This window comes from Coenobita brevimanus, chromosome 13, assembly GCF_032717465.1.
Source record: "Coenobita brevimanus isolate Jiangsu-jjx chromosome 13, ASM3271746v2, whole genome shotgun sequence".
Lineage (NCBI taxonomy): Eukaryota > Metazoa > Arthropoda > Malacostraca > Decapoda > Coenobitidae > Coenobita > Coenobita brevimanus.
The window spans coordinates 48,974,116-48,996,922 of NC_136966.1; the positions used below are offsets into that span (position 1 = coordinate 48,974,116).

Sequence of the window (22,807 nt, forward strand, 5' to 3'; positions counted from 1 at the left end):
CTGTAGGTTATATATTCATTTATGTCTATTTTCTCATTCCCTGATATGCATTTATATAGCATAATCATGTCTCCTTTTTTCCTTCTCTCCTTTAGTGTTGGTAGATTCAGTTTTTCTAGTCTTTCTTCACAGCTTAGATCCCTTAAGCTTGGTATCCATCCTGTAGCGGCCCTTTGTACTTTTTCAGTCTTGTCTATGTGTTTCTTCAGATGAGGATTCCAGACTGTTGATGCATACTCCAGGGTTGGTCTGATGAAAGATGTTATCTTTCTCAGCATGTCTTCATTTATGTATGTGAATGCTATTCTCGTATTTGCAAGCAGGGTGTACATATTCCATACCTTCTCACTCATGTGGCCAGCCAGAGATAGTCTGTTATTGATAATCACACCTAAGTCCTTCTCTCTTTCTGCTGTGTGTAAGATTTTACTTCCTAATATATAATCCCAATCTGATCTTTTCCCACTTTTACCAAACTTGATTACATGACACATGTCCACACTGAATTCCATTTGCCTTGTATTACTCCATTCATGAAGTTTATTTAATTCTTCTTGTAGCTCTTTACAAGAGTTTGTGTTAGTAATTCTCTTTTGTATTTTTGCATCATCAGCCAACATATTTAGATAGCTTTCATATCCAGTGCTACTATCTATGTCATTTATGTACACTAAAAACATAATTGGTGCCAGCAATGAGCCCTGTGGAACTCCACTAGTTACTTCCCTCAGTGGTAAGTAATATCCCCTTAGTACTGTTCTCATTTCCCTTTTTCTGAGAAAATCTTGCATCCAACAGTACAGTTGCCTCGGATTCCTTCTTGATGGTACAATTTCCATAAAAATCATTGGTGTGGTACACTGTCAAATGCTTTCTTGAAATCTAGATAGCTACTGACCACCCACCCTTCTCTTTTCTATAATGTTTCTACAACTCTGTCATAGGAGCTTAATAGATTAGTAATACATGATTTTCCCTTTCTGAAACCAAACTGCCTTTCTGTTATCATAGTGTGTTCTTCTAGATGGTTTACCCAAACTTTTCATATCAGCTTCTCCAGTATCTTACAATACTGGTTAGTGATACTGGTTGGTAGTTGAGTGTATTTTGTCTATTCCCTTTCTTGAATAAGGGAACAATGTTTGCTTTCTTCCAGATAACAGGTAGTTTACCTTGACCCAAGGATTCCTTGAATATTAAAGATAATGGTCTATGTGAATCCTTCCACATTCATGTAGCATCCAACATGAAATTTCGTCTGGACCATTTACATTTCCTTTGTCTAATTTATTTAACTCCTCCTGTATTTCTTTTTCTGATATTTGTATATCTGGTAATATGTGTGGGCATGCATGTTCCATATCATCCCTCTCAAAATTATTTTTTTCTGTAAAAACATTGGAAATTCTTATATAGTGCTTCACAAATATCTTTCTCTTGTGTATAGATGATCCCCTCATCCGTAATGGATTGTATTTTATCTTTTACTTTGGTTTTGCTTCGGATGTAGCTGTAAAATAACATTGGTTGATCAATACTTTTATTTATGGTGTCTTCCTGAAACAGTCTTTGGGCTTCTCTCCTTACTCTTGTATAATCGTTTCTTGTCTGTTTATAGTTGCTATATGCCCTCTCACTATTGTGTCTTCTGTATCTGTTCCACAACAAGTCTCTTTTTTTCTTTTGATTTTTTACATTCTTTATTAAACCATTTCACTATTTTCATTCCTGCTTCAATTTCACAACGTCTCTTTTTTTTCTTTTGATTTTTTACATTCTTTATTAAACCCTTTCTCTATTTTCATTTCTGCTTCTTTGTGCTGAGGGAGGTGATTTTGGACTCCTGTTTCATAAAGTTTACAGAATTTTCTATATATAACATTTAAATCATGTCCTCTAAGCTCTTTTTTCCAAAATGTTTCTAAGAAGTATTTCTTTAGGTCATGATAGTTGCCCTTTTTGTTGTTTAGGCTCCTTTTGTAATTTTCATTACTGTTTAGTATGTCATATGCAATCCTGAGGCTGAAATTTAATACTGCATGGTCACTGTTGCCGAATGGAGGGTGATACGTTATATTTTCAATACCATTTTCTTGCCAAGTAAATATAAGATCTAGTACTGATGGTACATCAAGTCCTCTTTTTCTGGTGCTTTCCTTTACATGTTGTGTTAGGAAAAATTCCTGAACAAGATCCAAGAGCTTTTGGTCCCAACAGCTTTCCTGGCTTTTTATATCTAGAGTATTCCAATTTATGTTTGTATTGAAGTCTCCAGTTAATATAATTCTCTCAGATTTCTCCTCCATTCTGTGTAGTAATGGTCTTAAACTCTGAATTGTTCTCTCTGCCAGGTCTTCATGTTCACCTCTTTCCTAGCTGTTTGATCTGGGTGGCTTGTATAAATTTGCCACAATTATTTTCCCCTCAGATGTTTTAATCTCTGCTGCAATCAGTTCTACTTGTGAGGGTATATCTAGTTCTATTTCTTTGACTTTTAGATTTTTCTTAATTAATATTATAATTCCTCCTCCTTTTTTTCAGTTCCTATCTAATCTCCATGTATTGTATTACTCTAAATTTAGGGTATCATTTGATATCCTTGGTGTTAATTTTGTTTCATTTTGGCAAATATGTGGTTCCTTTTCTTTGATATAATCATTTATCTCTAATAATTTTAATGCCATTCCATCGACATTTGAGTACATCAACTTAATCATCTTGTTTGCATACTTGTCATGACTTGGGTCTACTACCTTCCTCCCTTTTATTCTCTCCTGGTTATGTACCACTTTCATACCTGCAATCCAATTACTTTGTAAAAAAATGTGTTCTTCTCTTCCTCTGATCTTACCTCGTTCTTTGTTTTTGCCTCTTCCCTCTTCTCTGTTAGTAATCCCAGTTCCTCTTGAGTTAGCCATCTTTTTATCCATACATTTTTTAATTCCTTTTTTTCCATAAGTTTGTTTTAATCTTTTAATATCTCCTCCATAGTGTTTACACTCTGGAAGGTTACTTTCAGTGGCCTTGACTTATTTCTCTCATATTTCCCTAGCCTTTTGTGTTCCTCTGTGTCTTTATTACAGATTTCCTCTGATACTTCCATCAGTATGCCCATTACATTTGTCATCTCCTTTTTGTCCCTTGAAATCTTGTTTTTTATTTCTTTCTCCCAGTGATTACTGTAGATTTATTTATATCTGCTGAATCTTTGACTAATTTTGAATTGTTTTGGATTATTTTTTTCACTTCCTTTTTAATGCTTTTTTCTTTTACTCTTGTTTCAATGTTTTTCTTTACTTTCACCATCTCAGCATATATTGTTTCCACGTCATTTTTCTAGCTTTGCATCACTTCATTCGCCTGGGTTATCTTCTCTCCAACATCACTGCTCTGATCTATCAGACTGCTTGCTTGCCTAATTGTCTCTGTATCATTTCTGAACTCTTCCATAATACTCTCGTAGCTTACAGCTGTGCTTGCCATTTCACTAATATTCCTTCTGTGTAAACCCACCTCAGCTGACAGCTCATCTATTGTTGTGTCTTTCTTGTATACTTCCTTTACTAATTTTTCATTTTCCTCCTCCTGCATGTGCATTTGCTTCTTAATTTCATCCATTTCATTCTCAAATGCCTTCTCTAATCTGTGTACCCGTTCTTCCAGCTTATTTTCCATCTCCATTTCAACCAGTTCCATCATCCTGCTTTCTGCCTTTATCCCTTTTCTTAACTCCTTCCAGATTTGCTTTACTGAAGATGGTGGTCATATTGTGATACCAAGTGAAAAATTCTACTTACAAGTATGCATTCCTTGCTGCATGCAGCAGACTAAACACTAAACAGCTGATGAGCTTGCTCGGCACATTCCTGCACTAATATGCTGTATTCTGTTATTTGAACAACACTTTTCCTTAAACTTCCTCTTTTATATTAGCACATCATTTAGTTTACCCTAGTACTGAGCTTGACTCTTATAAAGATACTATTTAGGTATGGCCAGTTTTGGCCATGGTTGGCCAAGCGCAGAGCAGTGTGTCGTAATTCTTGCCTATCTGGCGCCTCAACTGTGTGTGTGTGTGTGTGTGTGTGTGTGTGTGTGTGTGTGTGTGTGTGTGTGTGTGTGTGTGTCAGATTTGGGGGATGGGAGGGGTTGTAAGTCTCTGCAAACACAACTGGGAGGTTGCAGGCCATAAAGTTTGAGAACCACTGGCTTAAATAATAAGCTTTACCAAAGAACCTGAAGGATGATAATGTTTATACTGAGTTTTTCTATATTCCTGTTGTGAAAAGTAGAGTCTGGATAATGATTGTTATTACTTTTTGTATTCAGGAGTTTTTTGCTGAGCAGTTAATTTCACGTGTAGAGGAGCTGATGGACAACATGGACCAGTCAAGTCAGGAGTATGCAAAGAAGGTAAGAGCTCAGTAATATTAACTTTGTATTCTAGGGGATGTCATGTGACCTTCAAACTTTTTGTTTTAAAATGAACTGTACTGTATATAACAGGTTTCTTATCACCCCAGTCGGTCTTGGTTGGGCCAATGAACAGTAAAGGTAGCTTGCACTGCCTTTGTTAGGTCTCATCTTCCCTTTGGTCTCATATGTTAATGTTTTCAGTTCAGAATGGCCAAATTTTACTTTACTTTATCTTGTTGTCCATTGGAAGTTGATGAAAGCTGCAATGATGTTCTTGATGTTTTTTTGCAAATGAAAGATTTTTTTTTTTTTTTTTTTTTTTCCAAATCAAGTTTTAGTTAGTTTTTTACTGTACCTCTTCCCTTAAAGAAAGAGGACTAGTTAAAACCAAGCAAAAATTGCAAATTAGCATACTCTTTAAGGATTAAAGGAGATAGCGTAGAAATGAAAGGGACTATGTACTGTATATGCGACAGTACAGTATTCTGTACTATGTTGTTAGCCAGGTCACACGCAGAATATTATCGGTAAAAACTTATAATGGACCAGCACAGAACTGCATGATGGATGGGTGGATGGATAAATAGACCACCCAAGAGGAACAGTCTTTTCCAGTTCCTCTGATACTTCAGTAGAATATTCTTATGAATTTGTAAAATTCAGATGAGTTTTACCACCTCTCTCTTTAAGTAAAGGAAGTGTTGAAGTTGTGTTCTGAGTAACCACAGTTACTTGATGTGTTGCGTAATGGTAGCATTATCATATTTCTGTAGTTACCAGCAGCAACTGCTTACAGAAGGAGGAAGTAAGATTAAGCACTTGGTAATAAGATGTGGTTTTTTTGCACAGCTGCTGTATGCACAGTAGTGTGTTTTAAATCATTATATCTTTTACAGTAATCTCAAATACAATGTTTCCAGAAAGAAGACAGAGGACTGATAGAAGACTGCCAGAGGTGTACAGTCCAGTGGTTAGACTTACAGACACGCATTGGTACAATGGCCTCGCAGTTGGACCAGATTCCAGAGAGGTGGAAAGAATATGAGAACAAGTAAGATTTTTTTTTTTTTTTTTTTTCTCACTCAGTCCAAGAGAAGAGGGGATTCTAGTGAGTGATTTGAATGCAAAAGTTTGTAGTGAGAGAATGGAATAGGTGTCAGTTTTGGAATGCCAGGATTGAAAGAGAACATGAATGGATTATAGGACATTTTTGCTAGAAGGAAGTTGGTTGTTATAAATACTTTCTCTCAACACAGACTGATGTACAGATATACATAGAGGGTGAAAAGAAGAATACAAGGTAGAGTAGTGGAGCAGAAGTAGTAATTGACATACTGTGTGTGGATGAGTACTGTAGTTGAGAAGCATTAACTATGGATGCAAGGTAAGGTAGTCAAGCTGTTGTTTCTGTTGTGGTCCAAAGCTTATCAGAAACGTGAATCCAGTAGATGGCAGGTTGAAGTTGCTGCTCTCCTGCAGGGATCAGGAGGGAATTGATGTTTGTATAACCTGGCAGTGCATACATCTGGTCATATTAGCATCCCTCTACACCACCAGATGATGCAGTAAAAAGAATAATCAGGTAGAAGCTGAAGTGATCAGAGTGGAGAAGCTATAGATAAAGAGTTGCAGGAAGAAAATGTAATTGAGGTTAGTGAATTGGGAGCAGTACAGAATATTAAAGAAAGTGGTGTGTGCAGCATGCAGTGAGGTGTGTGATGTGCTGAGCAGAGGTGGAGGGGTCCGAGGAACAGCTTGATGAAGTGAAGAAGTGAGAGTAGCAATGGATGTGAAGAGATGAGCATGCAGTAAATGGCTGGGGAGCAGGGAGATTGAAGTAACAGAGAGTAAGGAAAGTGAAGGGTACAGGGTAAAAAGAAGGAAAATGAAAAGAGTGATAAAAGAAAGTCAGAGTAGAGTAGTTGAGGAGTTTGACAAATAATTCAGTAGCAAATGACAAGAAAATAAGAAATTGTTTTGGAAAGAAGAATGGATAGGGTTGAAAATGAGAGTAGCAGAGGAGGGAAGGAAATGGATGCAGGATGTTAGTGGAAAGACGGGAGATACTGGAGAGATAAGGAGAATATTTCAACCAGTTGTTGAATACAGTAAATGAAAGTGAATCTGTGGTATCAGATTGGGGAGAGTTAGAACAAGGAGAAGGAAGGCTGGGTGTGGAGGGAGAGATACGTAGAGGAAAGGTATCTTCAGCAGTGAAAAATTCCATACAGAAATGGCTCTAGGAGTGCATGGTGTTAGTGGAAAATGCTGTTGTGGGGAGGGGAGGCAGTTACATATTGAACATGAGAAACTGTTTAGCCTGGATACAAAAGAGAGTGCCTGAGGAATGGAAAGGTGTAAGTGTAGCCATGTACTGTTTAAGGAAAAGGATTGTTGCTATTATTGTTGCCCTTGGCTCATCTGGACAGGAACCAAGTGTACTGATGGAAACCAGCAATTTTAGCCAGATGCTTTGAGAGATCTTGTAGTATTGACTGTACTGTTAGAATGTGGTGCTTTGAATGAGTAATGTGTTGTTGTGTGAGGGGTTGTATTACAGTTGGGCACACTGAACTGTTCGTGAGTTGTGTTTTGTGTTGACAGTGAAGCAGGGAAACTTGAAAGCCACATCGCAGCTCTTTCGTTTCTATGTGGTGTGAGATGGTGCAACATACAGTTACAGGGGAAGTGAAACAAGTATACCTGGCAAGTCATTGAGGTTTAAGGTCAGAGGAGACATGGTAGCCCAAGAAGAAGGTGGGTGAATGGTAAATTAGTGTGTGGGAAAGTGAGGTATGGAAGGTGATGAAGGTAGGGATCAAGTTGGTTGGATGAAATTTGTACAGAGGAACATATGAGGTGTTTAGCCAAATAACAGTGAATGTGCCAAATCAATGTTTTGAGATAAACAGTGTTAAAAATTGGTTTTGTTGCAACTCATTAACCAGCAGCCCAATTTCGTTAAACAATGTCTCAAAAAAATAGAGCTGGTAAAATACTTTGCGACGCATAAGAATAGAATACAAAATAAATGATATACCAGGTTATAATGCTGTTCAGTTATTAACCCCATACCATAGTACAGCACCTCTATAAAAAAAAAAATAATAATAAAATAACCACAAAAATGAAAAGGACAATTGCCAACCCATGTACACTAGTGCTGCATGTATTTGAGTGCTGTGGGGGATGTGAGGATTAACAGTAGTCTAGTATATTGTTGGTCTAGTGCCTTCTGTTTATCACTAACTTGTTTCAGATTAGGACCAGTGCAACGCTTGACATTTTCCACTGATCCAGTTACAGTCACTTGTCCAGTACAGAACAACCTGTATGCTCACCTAAACCATGAATGCTGAGGCATGATGATCGACAAACATCATAAGTCACATTGGCATACTCAGTGCATTAACTAATCGTACGTGACTTGCGTGATTTATGGCCCATGACACAAGGCCGCTTCATGGCATCACTTCATGTGACTGGCAGTTTAGCTGTTCTTCTGTTATAATCACTCATTGCCCAAAAAGCTGTAGGTAGATCACTTATTTTATCATTGCACAAGTTGTTGAAGTAACCACACTTACGAGGAAGACCAGTTTTCCTTGGTGGGTCATATTTTTTTGTGCTATAACTCATGAATGTTTCCCCAGCTTTCCGTTTTTGCTTGGCAACTGCATGTTTCCAAGAAGATGGATCATGTTTTTACCTCTGTGTATGCTCAGGGACCTCTTGGTCAACATTACTGTGTAAGTCACTCATGTTGTGATGTAAATCACTGTAAATGTGAGGTGAAAGTAATGTAATAAATGAAAAGCACTTCTGTGTAGCTTACAGTGTAAAACAGAACTGGGAAGGCAGGATCTGGCCACACCCACCAGTCAACACACCTACAAAACATGGCTGCTGATTGGCTGTGAGTGTGATGTCATCATGAGACCCACTGCTCATTGGCAGCCTGGAGAAGTTTGAGCTTTCATGTTCATCTTTCTTCCACCACAACTTTCCTCAGGAGAGACACAGGCCATATGTACCAACCTGCAGCGTGTTGGGACAAGAATTCACCTTGTTATGTAGGACTTTAGACCATGTTGTAAAGACGAACATGCTGTAAAAACGTTTCCACTTGATAGAAAAATGGCGGACGAGTGTGGTGCGACCTAAATCTCAATTCGAGATATTTTGCACGTTTGTTGTTATTTGACTAAATGCCTCACATTATGGGTTTGTCACTTTTTTTTTTTCAAACAATAATTGATGGAGTGACATATCAGGCAAGTACATGTAAAAGGAATCTGTCAGAGAGAATAAGAAGTATGTACAATTGGTTATACTTGTGAGGTAGACCCAGAATTCTTGGGACAAGTGATAATGTGAATGGTTGTGAGCCCTTTTTAACTGGGCATGCTGTTAATAGTTTTTTCCATTCTTGGTACTGCTTCTGCTCCTGTTTCTGGATACTATCACATCTCACCTCAGTCAAGTGGCTGTGCAGAACTTAATCCCTCACTCCGATATTTCTTGTACATTTTGGGAATGCAAACGATTTACAATACTGTACATGTTAATGCCTAGCATTAACACAGTCCCAGTGATAATGAGTTCTAGGCCATACAAATCCTGTGAGCTCAGCTGTACAAGGTACACCACTTTTTTTCTATAATCTGCCTTCACATAATTACACCCACTGCAAAAAGTTTTGTAATACTCCATATTTTTTGTGTCACACAATTATTTTATGATAAAAAAATCAAGATAAGGTAATGGTGACCATTCAGTTAATATTTGATGGTCCAGACTTTATTGTGCCTGGCCATTTTGCATGGAATCAGACAGACTCTGAAAGTATTCCACCCTTTAGTCTAGCATCCTTAATGTTTTTTTTTGGGTGGGGCGCAGATGAGTTTCTGTTTTATGTATGCCCAGGTTTTTTCAATTGGAATCAGGTCTTTGCTGTTCTCCGATCATTATATATCATGAATATTGTTATTGCTGAAATTTTAAGCAACGTTGGGTCTGGTTAGTACTTGGATGGGTGACCGCCTGGGAACACCAGATGCTGTTGGCACCCCTACGTGTCAAGTGGGGTTGGTGGAGGATTAGTGCCCCTCCCTGTAAAACAATTAACTCTAAGCCCTTGGCCACCCCGTGTGGGATACATGGCGTCTGGCAATGAATGAATGAATGATGAAATTCTACAGCACCGTTTTGAACCAGTGACCTGATACATCATCCGGCATAAAGATGTTACAACCACAGATGCCGTAATCTGTTTGCAAATGCTGTTTTAACACCTGTAAATACCAGTCACTGTTTACTATAATATTCTGTTGGAGGAAATACAAACTACTTCTGCCCATAACACCACTAAAAGAGCCCTAGATCAAAAAATGATTTGGGTTTTTTATAGTTTTCCTGGTGTACCAGTGGTTATACATGCTGACTTCTTGGATTCCGTCCCATAGCAGCACTCACTTTAGCACACATGATTGAGCTCTCATTACACCACATGACTTGCCCACTGCTGTGGTGTCCAAGGGTGATATTTGTGGGCATATTCAAGATGAACCTGCACATTTTTTCTGGTATCATGACAGAAGGCCAGTGTTTCTCTTTTTGGAGATGATTTTGAATGATGTGGTGTGATACATTCCCAGGATATCAGAGTGGTTTCTTTATAACTCTGCCCCTGTCATGCAAGTGGTCTTTAGCACATCTTGACTGAAGAGTATTTGTGACCTTAGAAATCATATGAGGTTGACCAAAACATAGATTTAATGACAGGGATTGAACAACTGGCAGATCACTTAATGAAGCCTTCAGTTAACGGTCTGGCAGTTTCTTTAACCCCTAAAACGCGGGTGTTTACAGTCGATCCCCCCCGAGTGGCGGGGTTGTATCGTGGTCTGAGTACCTGTAGGAAAATATTCGCCAAAAATCAGAGATTAATCCTAGAACATTATACTTGGTATGGCAGATAGTACTTACATTCAGCTTTCTCCAGAGACAGGTGTTGAGCCTTCATGGACTACCCAAGGACTTGTGGAGACTTGCAAAGTTGGGTAACCAAATTTTCACTTTCACACCTCCAGCAACCCGGTTTCCCCTCTACCACAGCCTCATTCTGTCACAGTAAACTTTATACTATAACGTAAAGGTAGTTAGGAATCCGTATTTGTACAATAAGCACTGAAAATAAGGCTAAAATCAACGGAGCGTACGGCCGACATGCACTGTGGCGGTGGTCTTCCCGTCACTCAACAAACATTTCCATTTTCACAGCTAAAAACATGTATACTACATTATTTTCAATCATATTACTTCCCAAAAGATCACCACGGCTCGCTTTTTATTCTGCCTTACGTCCGCCACTTTATTCTCGTTCCTGTCGGCCACTTGCGCTGACTGGGAAGAGCTAGAACTCGCCATAATCTCACTTTGAAAGCCTGCAGTAAACTGACGCTAAACAGAGGCAAACCCTGAGAAAAAAAGCTAGTGTTACAACTGGGGAAACAAGCGTTTCCTAGTAGCATAAACTGCTTGTGAGAGGAGATCGCAGATTTACAGTTCTGAGCGCTCAGAGCGCTGCCATGTATCACAGCCAGGCTGGCCGGGCCGTGGTGGGGGGGGTACGGGGGGAAAACGTGATATTTGGCAACAACTGAGGTCAGTAGTACAAAGGTAAAGTATGCTAGTTGTAGCTAGAGGGTGGTGGTACTGATAGATAATACCAGCTGGAGCCTGCTTGCCCGCGGTTATTCAAAATTTACTAAAATCGCAAACGCGACAACCCGCCGTCCTGCCCTTATGGCCGAGCGTCGCAGACGCGACGATCCGCGTTTTAGGGGTTAACAGGGAACTTTTCTTTTTGTTAAATGAGAACTCTGACCTTTTTCTCATGTAAAAAGCTCTTCCAAAGCATCTTGAGCAAGAACCGGAAAAATCTAGGGGGTTTCCAAAATACACCTTAACCCTTTAAACGCGGAGCGTTGCTTTTGCGACGATCGCCAAAAAGGACATAACAGCGGATCGTCACGTTTGCGATTCGAGTTAATTTTGAATAAACGCGGGCAAGCAGGTTCCAGCTGGTATTGTCTATCAGTACCGCCACCCTTTAGCTACAATTAGCATACTTGACCTTTGTACTACTGACCTCCGTTGTTGCCAAGTATCGCTTTTTTTTTTACACCCCCCCCCCAACCACCACCACCACGGCCTGGCCAGCCTGGCTGTGATATATGGCAGCGCGCTGACTGCTCAGAAATGTCAGTCTGCGCTCTCCTCTCACAAGCAGTTTATGCTAATTTGAAACGCTTGTTTCCCCAGTTATCACACTAGCTTTTTTTCGCGCAGTTTTCCCCTGTTTAGCGTCAGTTTACCACAGGCTTTCAAGGTGACATTATGGCGAATTCTAGCTCTTCCGAGTCAGTGCCTTCCAGCCCTCCACAAAAGGGCTTTGTGACCTCTACTCCTTCTAAACCCTTACTAGGGAGTGCAAAGGGCCTGAGTGAGTCGGCTATAGGCCGAGAACTAATGAAAGCCTCTATGGACTACGGTAGTGATGTTGGTGTGTGGTCGAGTCTTGCCGAATCAGGCTCATTATCGTCCAGTGATGAGTCTAAGGTACAGGAAGAGCTCATTGCTGTGGCTAGTACCTCGTCAGACAAGGCTCCACAGCAGAAGGGAGTGGCGTATGGCAAGGGGGCAAAGAGGAAGTAAAGTGGTGACCCCGGTTCCCAGTCATTGTACCCTGCAGGCCGGCCATTGTCCCCACACTCAGGTCAGGCCGCTGCCATACCGCCTCGCTCCCCCAGCCCCATTATCTCTTCCTCATCGTCTGCTGTGATTTCTCCAAAGTCTTTGGAGTCTCCTTCACCACCTCGGCAGGGAAGTAGGCAGTCTGGTAGTCGTAGAGGTTTCCGTAGGCCCCGTGTTTGTGCTGGCATGAGTAGGAAAGTGGCTAGTAGTGGTAAAATTAGTGGTAAGGTTTCTCGCACTAGGCAACTCACCACCAAGCCTACTGTGAGTGACCTTGAACCTTCTCCCACTCTCCCCACCACCACCACAACCGCACATTCGCGACCTACCTCACCCACTGCCACACAGCCTGCCTCACCCACTGCCACACGGCCTGCCTCACCCTCCGACACACCCACCCACTCCCAGCCTAGGCAGTGCACTCTGGACGCCTTCGTGTGGTCTGAGGGCTCTGATTTTGTTCCAGAGGATCTGCCCTTTGATTCTACTGGGTCTGAGATCCAGGCTGACTTCTCTGTCCCCAAGGGTGGTGAATGTTTGGACTACCTGTTGGCCTTCCTGGATGACAAAGTAATGCAGCATATTTGTACTGAGACCAACAGGTATGAAGGACAATGTGCTGCAGCTCGTGACAGTGAAGGTGCCACGCCATCCATGTCGCGGAGGGCAGCATGGGTTCCTGTGATGATCCGCGAACTATTTGTATTCATCGGCTTGATGCTTCTCATGCCACATACCTGGGCACAAGCTCGAGGGGTACTGGAGTGCTGACGACCTGTGCCCCACCCCCGCCACACGGGGGGGTCGGCTGTCCACGGCCGCGTTTTAGGGGTTAAAAACCAGGTGGATAGGGCTGGAAACAATACACATGTACCCTCCTGTGATGGAAATGCCATGAGCACTGAAAGTTTGTGGCAGCCAGAATGAGGCATTGGATCTAGGAGAGTCACCAAGTACAGTCAAACATTAGTTGGTGAATTTCAGAGGTAGGAAAATATTATCTATCTATCTATTGCCAGACACCTTAATCCCGTACGGGGTGGCCACAAACAAATCGCCTCCACGATGCCCTGTCCCCCACCATTTCGCTGCCCTGCTCCCAACTCACACCCCCCTCTCTCATATACCTCTCCACTCCATCCCTCCATCTCATCCTTGGCCTCCCTCTCCCCCTCCCCCCCTCCACCTCACTCACATACACTCTCCTCATCAGTCTCTCACCCTCCATCCTCTCCACATACAACAAAAATCATTCAAAACTTGGCCTTATCTCAGAGTGATGTGTTGCAAAACTTTTTGCAGTGCATGTATAGTCTTCCTTGGGTGTATAACATCTGGACTTCAGTGTTTACATGAGAATTCATTCATAATGTCAGAATGTATTTTTTTTTTTTTAACCACATCTGAAATTAGTTCACTAAATCAAGAATGTATCATAAATTATCCACAGAGTTGAGGAAACAGTCATATGGATGGATAGTGTGAATGACTGTTTGAAGGAAGTGAGCAGAGAAGCAACAAATGCTGAAGAATATGAGCAACTCAAAAATAAATTTGTGGTAAGTTGAATTGTTTTATAGTAATTACATATATTGTTAAACACTGTATATTTCTCTGTTGTACAGTAAGGCATCATAAACTTTAAAATTTGTCGAAATTTATTCCATTCTAGACTATAATTTCTAAATTATGCTTTATGTCGATGAATATGGAAGTTAACTTTCACCTACACCACCATCACCTAATATATAAAAAGCACTAGAACATGGCTGTTTGACCTCTGAATATGAAGTAGAGGGGACAGCAAGTTCCATATACAGTCCCCTCCTGATTCTGAGTTATATGAGCTGTGAGACTGCTTGCATTATGTGTTGGGCTGTAGGGGCTGCCACATCCATGCATCATAAGAAGGAAGTGTGTTTTCAACTGATTTATCTCACCATTTTATGCTACATAGTTATAACAGGGAATAAATGGATATTATTGTATTTCTCTTCCATTGTTCTGAGGGCTGAATATCCTAAAACCAAAATTCCATGGGATAGACAGAGTTTGGATCATGCATGATTTGGGATTTTAGGTTACACACATTTTGTTTTACTGTACTGTACACAATAATCTTGATGAATAATGCTTGTAGTTATGCATTGAATTATTGCATGTTGATGTAAGTACAGTACTGTATGTGTATAGTACTGTACACATAACACTTGAGAAACACAAGCATACCCCGGTAATTGACTAATTGAAAACTGACAGTTCACACTTTCAGTGATAAAGGATACCGAACATACTCCAGAAATACAATGAGTTGTGCTTCACTTGCTTTGCTGTTCCAGTGATCTGACCATCAGCCATTTGAAAGTCATGCAGTTCAGTTCAGTTCACATATTTTTCAACATTGCAAAAAGAAGCATTGTATTTATCTTTATACATGAAATCAGCATGCATGCAGATTCCCCTTACAACATCATCATCATCACCCTTAATCATGGGTAAAAACTGCTGCAGGCCCACATTCAAGCAGAAATTTCATTCTGCTTGCACCTCTGTTATTATGAAAGAGAGTGAGAGCAAAGCTCTGATACTGGCTCTCTTATGGCAGCCACATAAAGGGAAAATCACCTGTGTAGGCTTATGTAAACATTGTCTCAGCAAATGATATGAGGGCAAAGGACACAGTTTTTCTGTGTATGGTCTCTTGTACTGTATTTTCTTTTATTATTGTTCCTTTATAACCTTTGAATGTGACAAGAAAATGAATAAATGAGGAATAGAAGTAACAGGAAGAAACAAAGAAAGAAAAGGGGAAAAGAAAGAGAGAAAAATATATATAGAGAGAGAGAGGGAAGAGAGGCAGATAAAGTGTCTGTCGGTGTAAGCTTTTTAAATGGAAAAACATATCCCTGCTTACACGGGACTGGTTTGCACAGTATCCTGAGTTTAACAAACAATTGTGTGAGTTTGAGTGGGAACTGGAATGCATTTCCACTGCTTCTTAAGAAACTTATGGTGAAAATTGCTTCAAAATATGACAAAATTGATATCTGGTTGGATATTGGGGTACACCTGTAATGCACATGTTATTCTCTCAAAACTTTTTACCTGATTCCGCAGTTTTAGACTAGCTTAGGGAGCATAGAAAAAGGAATTATTTTTTGGAGGTGTTAATTGGATCCCGTGTAATTTGTGCTATCTACAAAAATTCAGTTATTAAAAATATCATTGGATAAGAGTATTGTGTACAGTATATTACACCACATGTGAACGTGAGTGTCCTCAACATCCTTTTCTGCTTATCCACATAAACATGAGAGTGAGAGAACATGCTTTTTTTTTTTTTTTTTTCTTAAATCACTGGGGATGATAATTAGGGATGAAAGGAAACTCCAAGTGCAAATTCCTCCCCTTCTGTGTTTTAGGAGGCACAAGACTTCCTGCAGCACTGTTGCTAGACTGTAGGATTGTTATATTTGCAAACACCTCAGACCCCAGTTCCATTCCATTTAGTACCCTTTATTGAGATTGAATACATGGAAAATTGTCATTTTCCCTTACTTATAGGACAGTACATACAATCTATGATCCTAATACATTTTTAATCCAAACACTGCCCAGTTTCTTGCAATTTAGCTTTGGGAACTTAAATATGTGAAGCATTACTGTACAACCAAGCATTATGATGAGCTTGTGAATAAAGAAATTCTTATTCCCCCTTCCTATCCTTCATCAGCTCTTGCTTCAGTTTTATTATTTTCTAATTGACTAAGAACTTCCATATATACCATTGCTTTCAAGACCAGTCTTGACTATCAGTCATGGAATTTAATGTCTCCATACTTTGTTTTCTTTTTTTTGCACATTTTCTGAGAGCACAATAGAATAAATGTTAAAGTTGCATCGCAGTAATTTGGGTTAATATAAACTTGGAAGTTACAGTATTGTTATGGAGTAAACAGTGTATACAGCTGGCCAGTTTATAGAGTTGCTTGTAACATATACATACAGTTATCTTCTCTTGCTGACAACAGGATGTTTGTGGTGACCTGGAGTCTCGACGGGAATCCATGAAGTGGTTAGTGCAGATGCTGGATTCACTTATAACTCACATTCCTGAGGAAGACGGCCAGTATGAACAAAACAAACTGGAGTCTCTCGTCACTCGCTATAAGGCTCTTGTTCCAACTATTGAAAGTGCCCTTACCCGTGCAGAAACAAATACCAAATCTTATCACTATCGTGAAGACATTAATAAAATTATTTTGATACTGGAGAACATAATCAAGCAAAATGAAAAAATTTCTGATCCAAAGACTCTTGATGCTGTAGTAAACTGTATTCAAGAACAGGTGTCACTTGTACAACAACTGGAAAATCAGAGGGACAGTATATTTTCTACTATACAAAGAGGTAAGGATCTTTCAAGGGACCAAAATGCACCTCTCTTTGTCAGTGCCCTTTTACAAATGTTAGAAGCAAAATGGACAGAAGCATATAATGGTTCTGTAGATAAAATGAACAAATTAAAGAATACACAGAAAGTCTGGTCTGATTATAATGAGCAGAAGAAGGAAATAATGAAACTAATATCTCAAGCAGAGTCTGAGCTTTCTAATGTAATAAGTCATAGTAATCCTCAACATGTAGCAGATGAACTTAGTAATAAGCAAGAAATGAATGAGCACTTGACTGAAACAACAGATCATATGATGCGTAAATTACATAGTCATTCCAATAATCTTGCTAAACTTGCTGATCCAGAGAGAAAGTCTCTGCTTGAAAAGGAAGTTGTTGAAATTGAGCAACGAATGCAAGTAGTGATTGACACAGTTTCTGAAAAGATTGAGTTCTTAGAACAGTTGAATGTCAAGTGGGTGCACTTCACAGCAACATTACAAGAACTGCGCTCTTGGTTAGCTAATGCACAGAATGTCTTAGAACGCCTTGTTACTCTTGAAATGTCTCCTGAAGATCGTGACTCTCAAACTACTGAACTTAAAGAAAAAATAGATGAAAAACTTGCAGTCATAAAAACTTTGGAAGAGGAAGCAGAGGAACTCTTAGAAGGAGAACCATCAAATGATGCTCTACAGTTTAGTGCTGAACTTAGTGAACTGAAAATTAATTTAGGTACTCTAAACAAGCACACTGAAAAGCATGCAGAGACAACTTGTAGTGACCTAAGGCATTGGACTGAATATCAGAGAGAGATTCATGAAATAAAACCTTGGCTAGAAGAATCAGAAACAAAAGTTACAATAGGAATGGGTAGACCTAATTCAGTGCAAGAAGCTATCCAGTTATCAGAATCAGCGAAGAAGTTTGAAAAGGAATGTGATGATTATTTGGAAAAGTTGCGCTCTGTTTCTTCTAAAAGTGCCCAGGTTGCTAGAATGTGTTCTGTTGTGGATGAAATTGATGCGCTACACTCTCGTTGGACTGCAGTTCATGATATTGCCCTTCAGTGGAGCGAAAGATCAGAATGTCTCTTGGCTGAATGGGAAGATTTTAATTATAAATGTGACGCTGTATCATCTTGGGTACATCAGATGGAGGAACGGTTAGAAAAAGTTAGTGAATACGCTCCCACTGTATTGCGCCTTGAGGATCGGGTCGCCAGCTTGAAGGATTTGGAAAAGGAAGGTGCTGAAAAACAGACTGACATCATTAACTTGACAGCTGTTGGAGATCATATATCTGTGGGCCTTGGCTCCGAAGGGAGTGCTGCAGTTAAATCTTCAGTTCATGAGCTTAAGAATGGAGTAGTAAAGTTGGGCGATGAAGTTCGGAAACTTAAACATGACCTATCAGATGTATTAATTGTTCGTCAGGAATTTATAGCTAAAGTGGACAAACTTGAATCTTGGCTGAATAGCTTTAGCAACCATTTGGATGAACTTGAAGACGTAGATGTTGATGAATTAGAGAGATGTCCTGATATGGTGCACCGACTACAGCAAGAACATGATGAAAAGCAAGATGATGTGACAAACCTAGCGGAAGAATGCCGAGATGTAGGTGACCGCTGTACTGGCTCTGACCGTGATGATCTCTTTTCACAGTTTGATGATGCAGAGGCCCGCTTCGAGAGCTATGGTGAGATACTGGTCGCTAAGAAACCAGCTGTTCTCAAGTGGAGAGATTTTTATGAGTGGCAAAAGAATACTGATGAAGTTTTGAAGGGAATTAATCAACAGGTTGATGCCAAACCACACATTGATGACTTGGTACAGATGAGGAAGGAATTGCAAAATCTTAGTGAACAGTGTCACTCATGGGATGATGAGTCACCCTATATCATGGAACTGTGTAGAAAAAGTTCATTGACTATTAGAGATCCAGACACAGGATCATCATTAGACATTGCTACAAAAGTTGCAGAGTTGAAGAAAAAAATAGACCTATTGGATAGCCAGATTGATAGCAGACAAGATCAACTTCAGCAAGTTAGTAACTTGTGGGAAACTTTCCACAGAGCTAAGAACCAACTCAGTGAGTTTCTTGAACACTTGACCGAGAGAGTTAAAGATAAAGAATTAACTGAGAGCACATATGAAGGAGTTCAAAGACTCTTAGATGTAATTGAGAATGCTCTTCAAGAAATGCAGTTCCAGCTTACAGAGAAAGACAGGTTGCATGAACTTGGACGTGAGTTAATGTCCAGTGACTCAACTCAGTTAGTTTCAGTTCAGAATTCACTAACAGCTGCTGATGGAAACTGGGATCGTTCACAAAACATGCTATATGAAATGCAAACCAAATTCACAAGCATTACATCACTCTGGAAACAATGCAGAGAGGCTCAAGATTTCATAAATGCTGCAATAGCAGAAGCACAGAAAAATATTGAAACTTTGGAAAATAAGCCTTCTGAATCCAGTAGTGTCCAAACAATGATGAACCTCTGTAAGAAAACTACAGATACTCTGAGAAAAACCAGACCTCAGCTGGAAAATTTCATTTCAAAATCTCAGCACTTAAGTCAGCAGTTGGACAGTGAGGAAGGATTTAATTCCAGCTCTGTGCGACAACAGTCTCAGGAAATGCAAAGCAAGTGGCAAGCTATGTTAGATCTCCTTAACCAGCGTTCCCAAAATCTAGAAGGTCAGCTTGTTCTGTGGAAGCAAATTATGAATGGCAGGGATGAAATCCTGTCCTGGCTAAATGATAGGTGTGAAGAGTTAGATGACTCCAGTGTTACACACCAAATGGAAGATACTGTACAAAAGCTTGACAAATATAAAAATGAACTGCCTAGTTATGAAAATTTGTTTCGCAATCTGCAGAGTCGTGCTAAGCAGTTAGAATCCTTGAATTCTGGTACCTCAGTAACTCGAATTGAAGAGATAATTAGTACAATTACATCAGAATTTGACCAAGCAGAATCGGCTGCCTCCAAACTCGGTACCTACATTGATGAAGTGAAGGAACAAGAAACAAATATTTTTGATGATATCAGAAAAACTAATGATTCTTTAACTCAGATTCGAGACAGACTGATGAAGTGTGAAGATATTACTGGAGATGACAAAAAGATTCTCTTACGCTATGAAGCTGCCACTAATATTGATGATGAACTGGATGAAGTTAGTGAAAAAATTGATCATATTGGAACTCAGCTAGGAGAACTCAAAGAAAATTTCAATGGTTATGAACCAAGCAAACTCATAAAGGAGTTTAATGCATTAACTAAAAAGCATGAAGGTATCGTAAATCACACAGCAAAAGTTTGTAAGAGTCTTTATCATATCATTGAAAAACATTACCAGGATCGACTCGCATCTGTTCGCAAGTTTGTCAAAATGCATCAAGAAAAGATCGCATGGTGCAAGACTGAACCAGGGAATGACAGATATGGCATTGAAGCCAAAATGTCTTCTCTTTCAGATATTCAAGCCAGCCTTAAGTTAGGTGTAGCAAAGAAAAAAGATCTACAAATCAGTAAAGACTTATATTTCCGTATAGTTGATGAAGATGAAGAAGAGACCATTCAGAATGAGACTGAGGCAGCAATCATAGAATTGGAAAAACTTGATGAAAGTGTTAAGGCTTGCCAAGAAGCTCTAACACAGGCTTTAGAGCTCTGGCAGCATTATGAACTCATGACAGAGAATCTAAGTTCTTGGCTTCGGGAGGTTGAGGCCCGTGTTCGCACAGAGACCATGAACCAGATCGATTTGAGTATGGTGAATGAAAAAATTGAGGAAACTGAAACTTTGCTAGAAGAAATCAATAGTCATGATGAAGAGATGTGTGAGCTTGTAGAGAAAACAGAAGAACTCATAGAAATTAACCCAGACAGTAGAGCTGGAGAATATGCAAGCCAGATACAAGCTAGAGTTCAAACACTTATACAGTTTTGTAGCACATTCCTTAATAAGCTTCACCAGTTAACCAAAGATCAGAAGTTGTATGGAGAAACTATAATTAAAATGGAAGCTTGGCTAAAAGATGCTGAAGAAAAGTTGAAGGATTTTGAACAGCTAACACGTAGTGGAGGTAAACCAACAATGGCATATCAGTCTAAGCTGCAGAATCTTAAATCTTTTGTCGAGGAAAAGAAAAGTGGTCAGCAACTTCTGAATGCTGTGGTTGAACATGGCGAGGCTCTGTTCTCTGCCATCACTCCAGAAGGGAGAGAGAAAATACGTTCTGATCTCCGCACTCTCAGGGACACATGGGAAGCTCATTTAGATAAAGTTAATCAACTTTATAAGAGAGTTGAAAGCATCATAATGCAATGGTCCTCCTTCGATGATAACTTCAGTCAGGCTTCAAAATGGTTGCAAGAGATTCAGGGCCGTGCTGGATCTGACTTTGACTTAAAGGCAACCTTATCAGACAAAAAAGCTCAACTTCAGCAGTACAAATCAATGCTTCAGGATATAACAGCACATGAAAGCATGATCTATGGACTTAAAGAAAAGGTTGAATTCTTAACTGATGAAGAGACTTCTGAAACAGTTGATGATATGATCAGTCAGTATCGAGAAGTAATGTTAAAAACACAAGAGAGAATTTCACAATGTGAAGAAAATATTCAACAACATGAAGCTTACCTTCAAAATACAGAGAAGTTCAGAGACTGGCTAACCTCACAGAAAGCTGAATTGGCCTTGTGTGCTGATGTCTCACCAGAGAGTAGCGACGTCCAGGTGAAAATGAATATTCTTGACACTCTTGAAATGGGTGAAGAAGAAGGCCAAGAACTTCTGGATCTGTGTGATGAAAGCTTAGAATTAACACTCAAGAGTACTGACCCATCTGGTCATGCAGCCATAAGAGCAGATTTAGATACCCAGGAGATGAGCTGGGAGGCACTGAAGGCTGAGATAGCAGAAGGAAAGAAAAAGGTGTGTGGAATGATGTCCAAATACAATGAATGTGAGCAGTTAGTTCGGTCACTAAGAGATTGGTTGAAAGTAGTGGAAATTAGGGTGAAAGATCAGTCCCTTAAAAGTACTTTAGAGGCTAAGGAGAACCACCTTGACCGACTGAGACAGTTGGAAGAAGAAATTAATAACAAAGCTTCAGAAATCAGTGCTGCTTATGCCCAGGCTCAAAGTATGGATAGTGAAGGCAAGCATGCTGTTCAGATATCTCAGCTGTCCTCTCGGTGCCAATCTCTTAAGAATGTCCTGAAGGAAATGATGAGCCGTTATGAGCACTTCATCCGTGAGCACAGAACTTTCTTAGATAAATACCAGGAGTGTTTAGAGTGGGTTAAGGCAGTAGACCAAGATTTGAGAGAGCATGCAGAAATAGTTGGTGACATGAAAATCCTTCAGACTAGACGTAATAAGGTAGAAAAGCTAATAGAACTAAAGTCAAGCCAAGGACATAAGGTTGAGGCTGTGCTAGAGCTTGGTGAAAGACTGTATGCGCATACTGCACCTGATGGTCGTGAAAATATTCGTCAGAGTTTGCGTGAGTTACGAGAACGTTGGGAAGCCTGGTGTGAGTCAGTAACAAATGCCGGATCAACTCTTGACCAGTGCCTACAGCAGTTTTCTGACTTCTCCGGAGCACAAGAACAACTCACTCGCTGGCTAAAAGATGTAGAACTTGCCATGCAACAACATACGGAACTGAAAAATTCTCTTCAAGAAAAAACTGCTCAGCTACAAAATCATCGCCTTGTCCACCAAGAAATTCAAGCACATCAGTGTTTGGTAGAAATGGTGTGTGAGAAAGCTCAGACTTTAGTTAATCAGACTCAGGACAAGACTTTAAATGTGTATATTCAGTCTATACAGACTCTGTTTCACAACATTGTCTTAAAGAGCCGTGATTTGCAAGATAAATTAGACATTTGTGCCCAAGATCATGCCCAGTTCAACAACTTGTGCAAGAGCTTTGGAGACTGGCTGAATCAGCAAAGAGACCAGTTACAGCTTTGTTCTGATGTATCGGGGGAGAAGTCAGACCTCATCAAGAAACTTGACACTCTGAAGGTAAAGTACCATTTGTATTTATGACTAATCGTAAAATAATTAACAGCTTGTCAGAATAACTTACTTCATGGTAGATTTCTTATACTGTGCATCTTTTTTTTTTTTTTTTTTTTTTTCTTTTTTTTTGGTAAGAGTAAAGGAGTTTTGCATGCAAATAATTTTCTTCTTGGCTTTATTTT

The 22,807-nt window shown here is 39.7% G+C and overlaps 1 protein-coding gene across 1 annotated transcript in view; it reads left to right on the forward strand.

Annotated features, from left to right (window-relative positions):
* Positions 1 to 22,807, forward strand: part of LOC145415676 (uncharacterized) — a 561,483-nt gene that overhangs the window by 118,911 nt on the left and 419,765 nt on the right. Inside the window, exons 22-25 of the mRNA XM_080284894.1 lie at positions 4,330 to 4,413; positions 5,337 to 5,467; positions 13,625 to 13,733; positions 16,206 to 22,628. Coding sequence (XP_080141020.1) covers positions 4,330 to 4,413; positions 5,337 to 5,467; positions 13,625 to 13,733; positions 16,206 to 22,628 — 6,747 coding nt within the window. The remainder of the gene's footprint in view (positions 1 to 4,329; positions 4,414 to 5,336; positions 5,468 to 13,624; positions 13,734 to 16,205; positions 22,629 to 22,807) is intronic.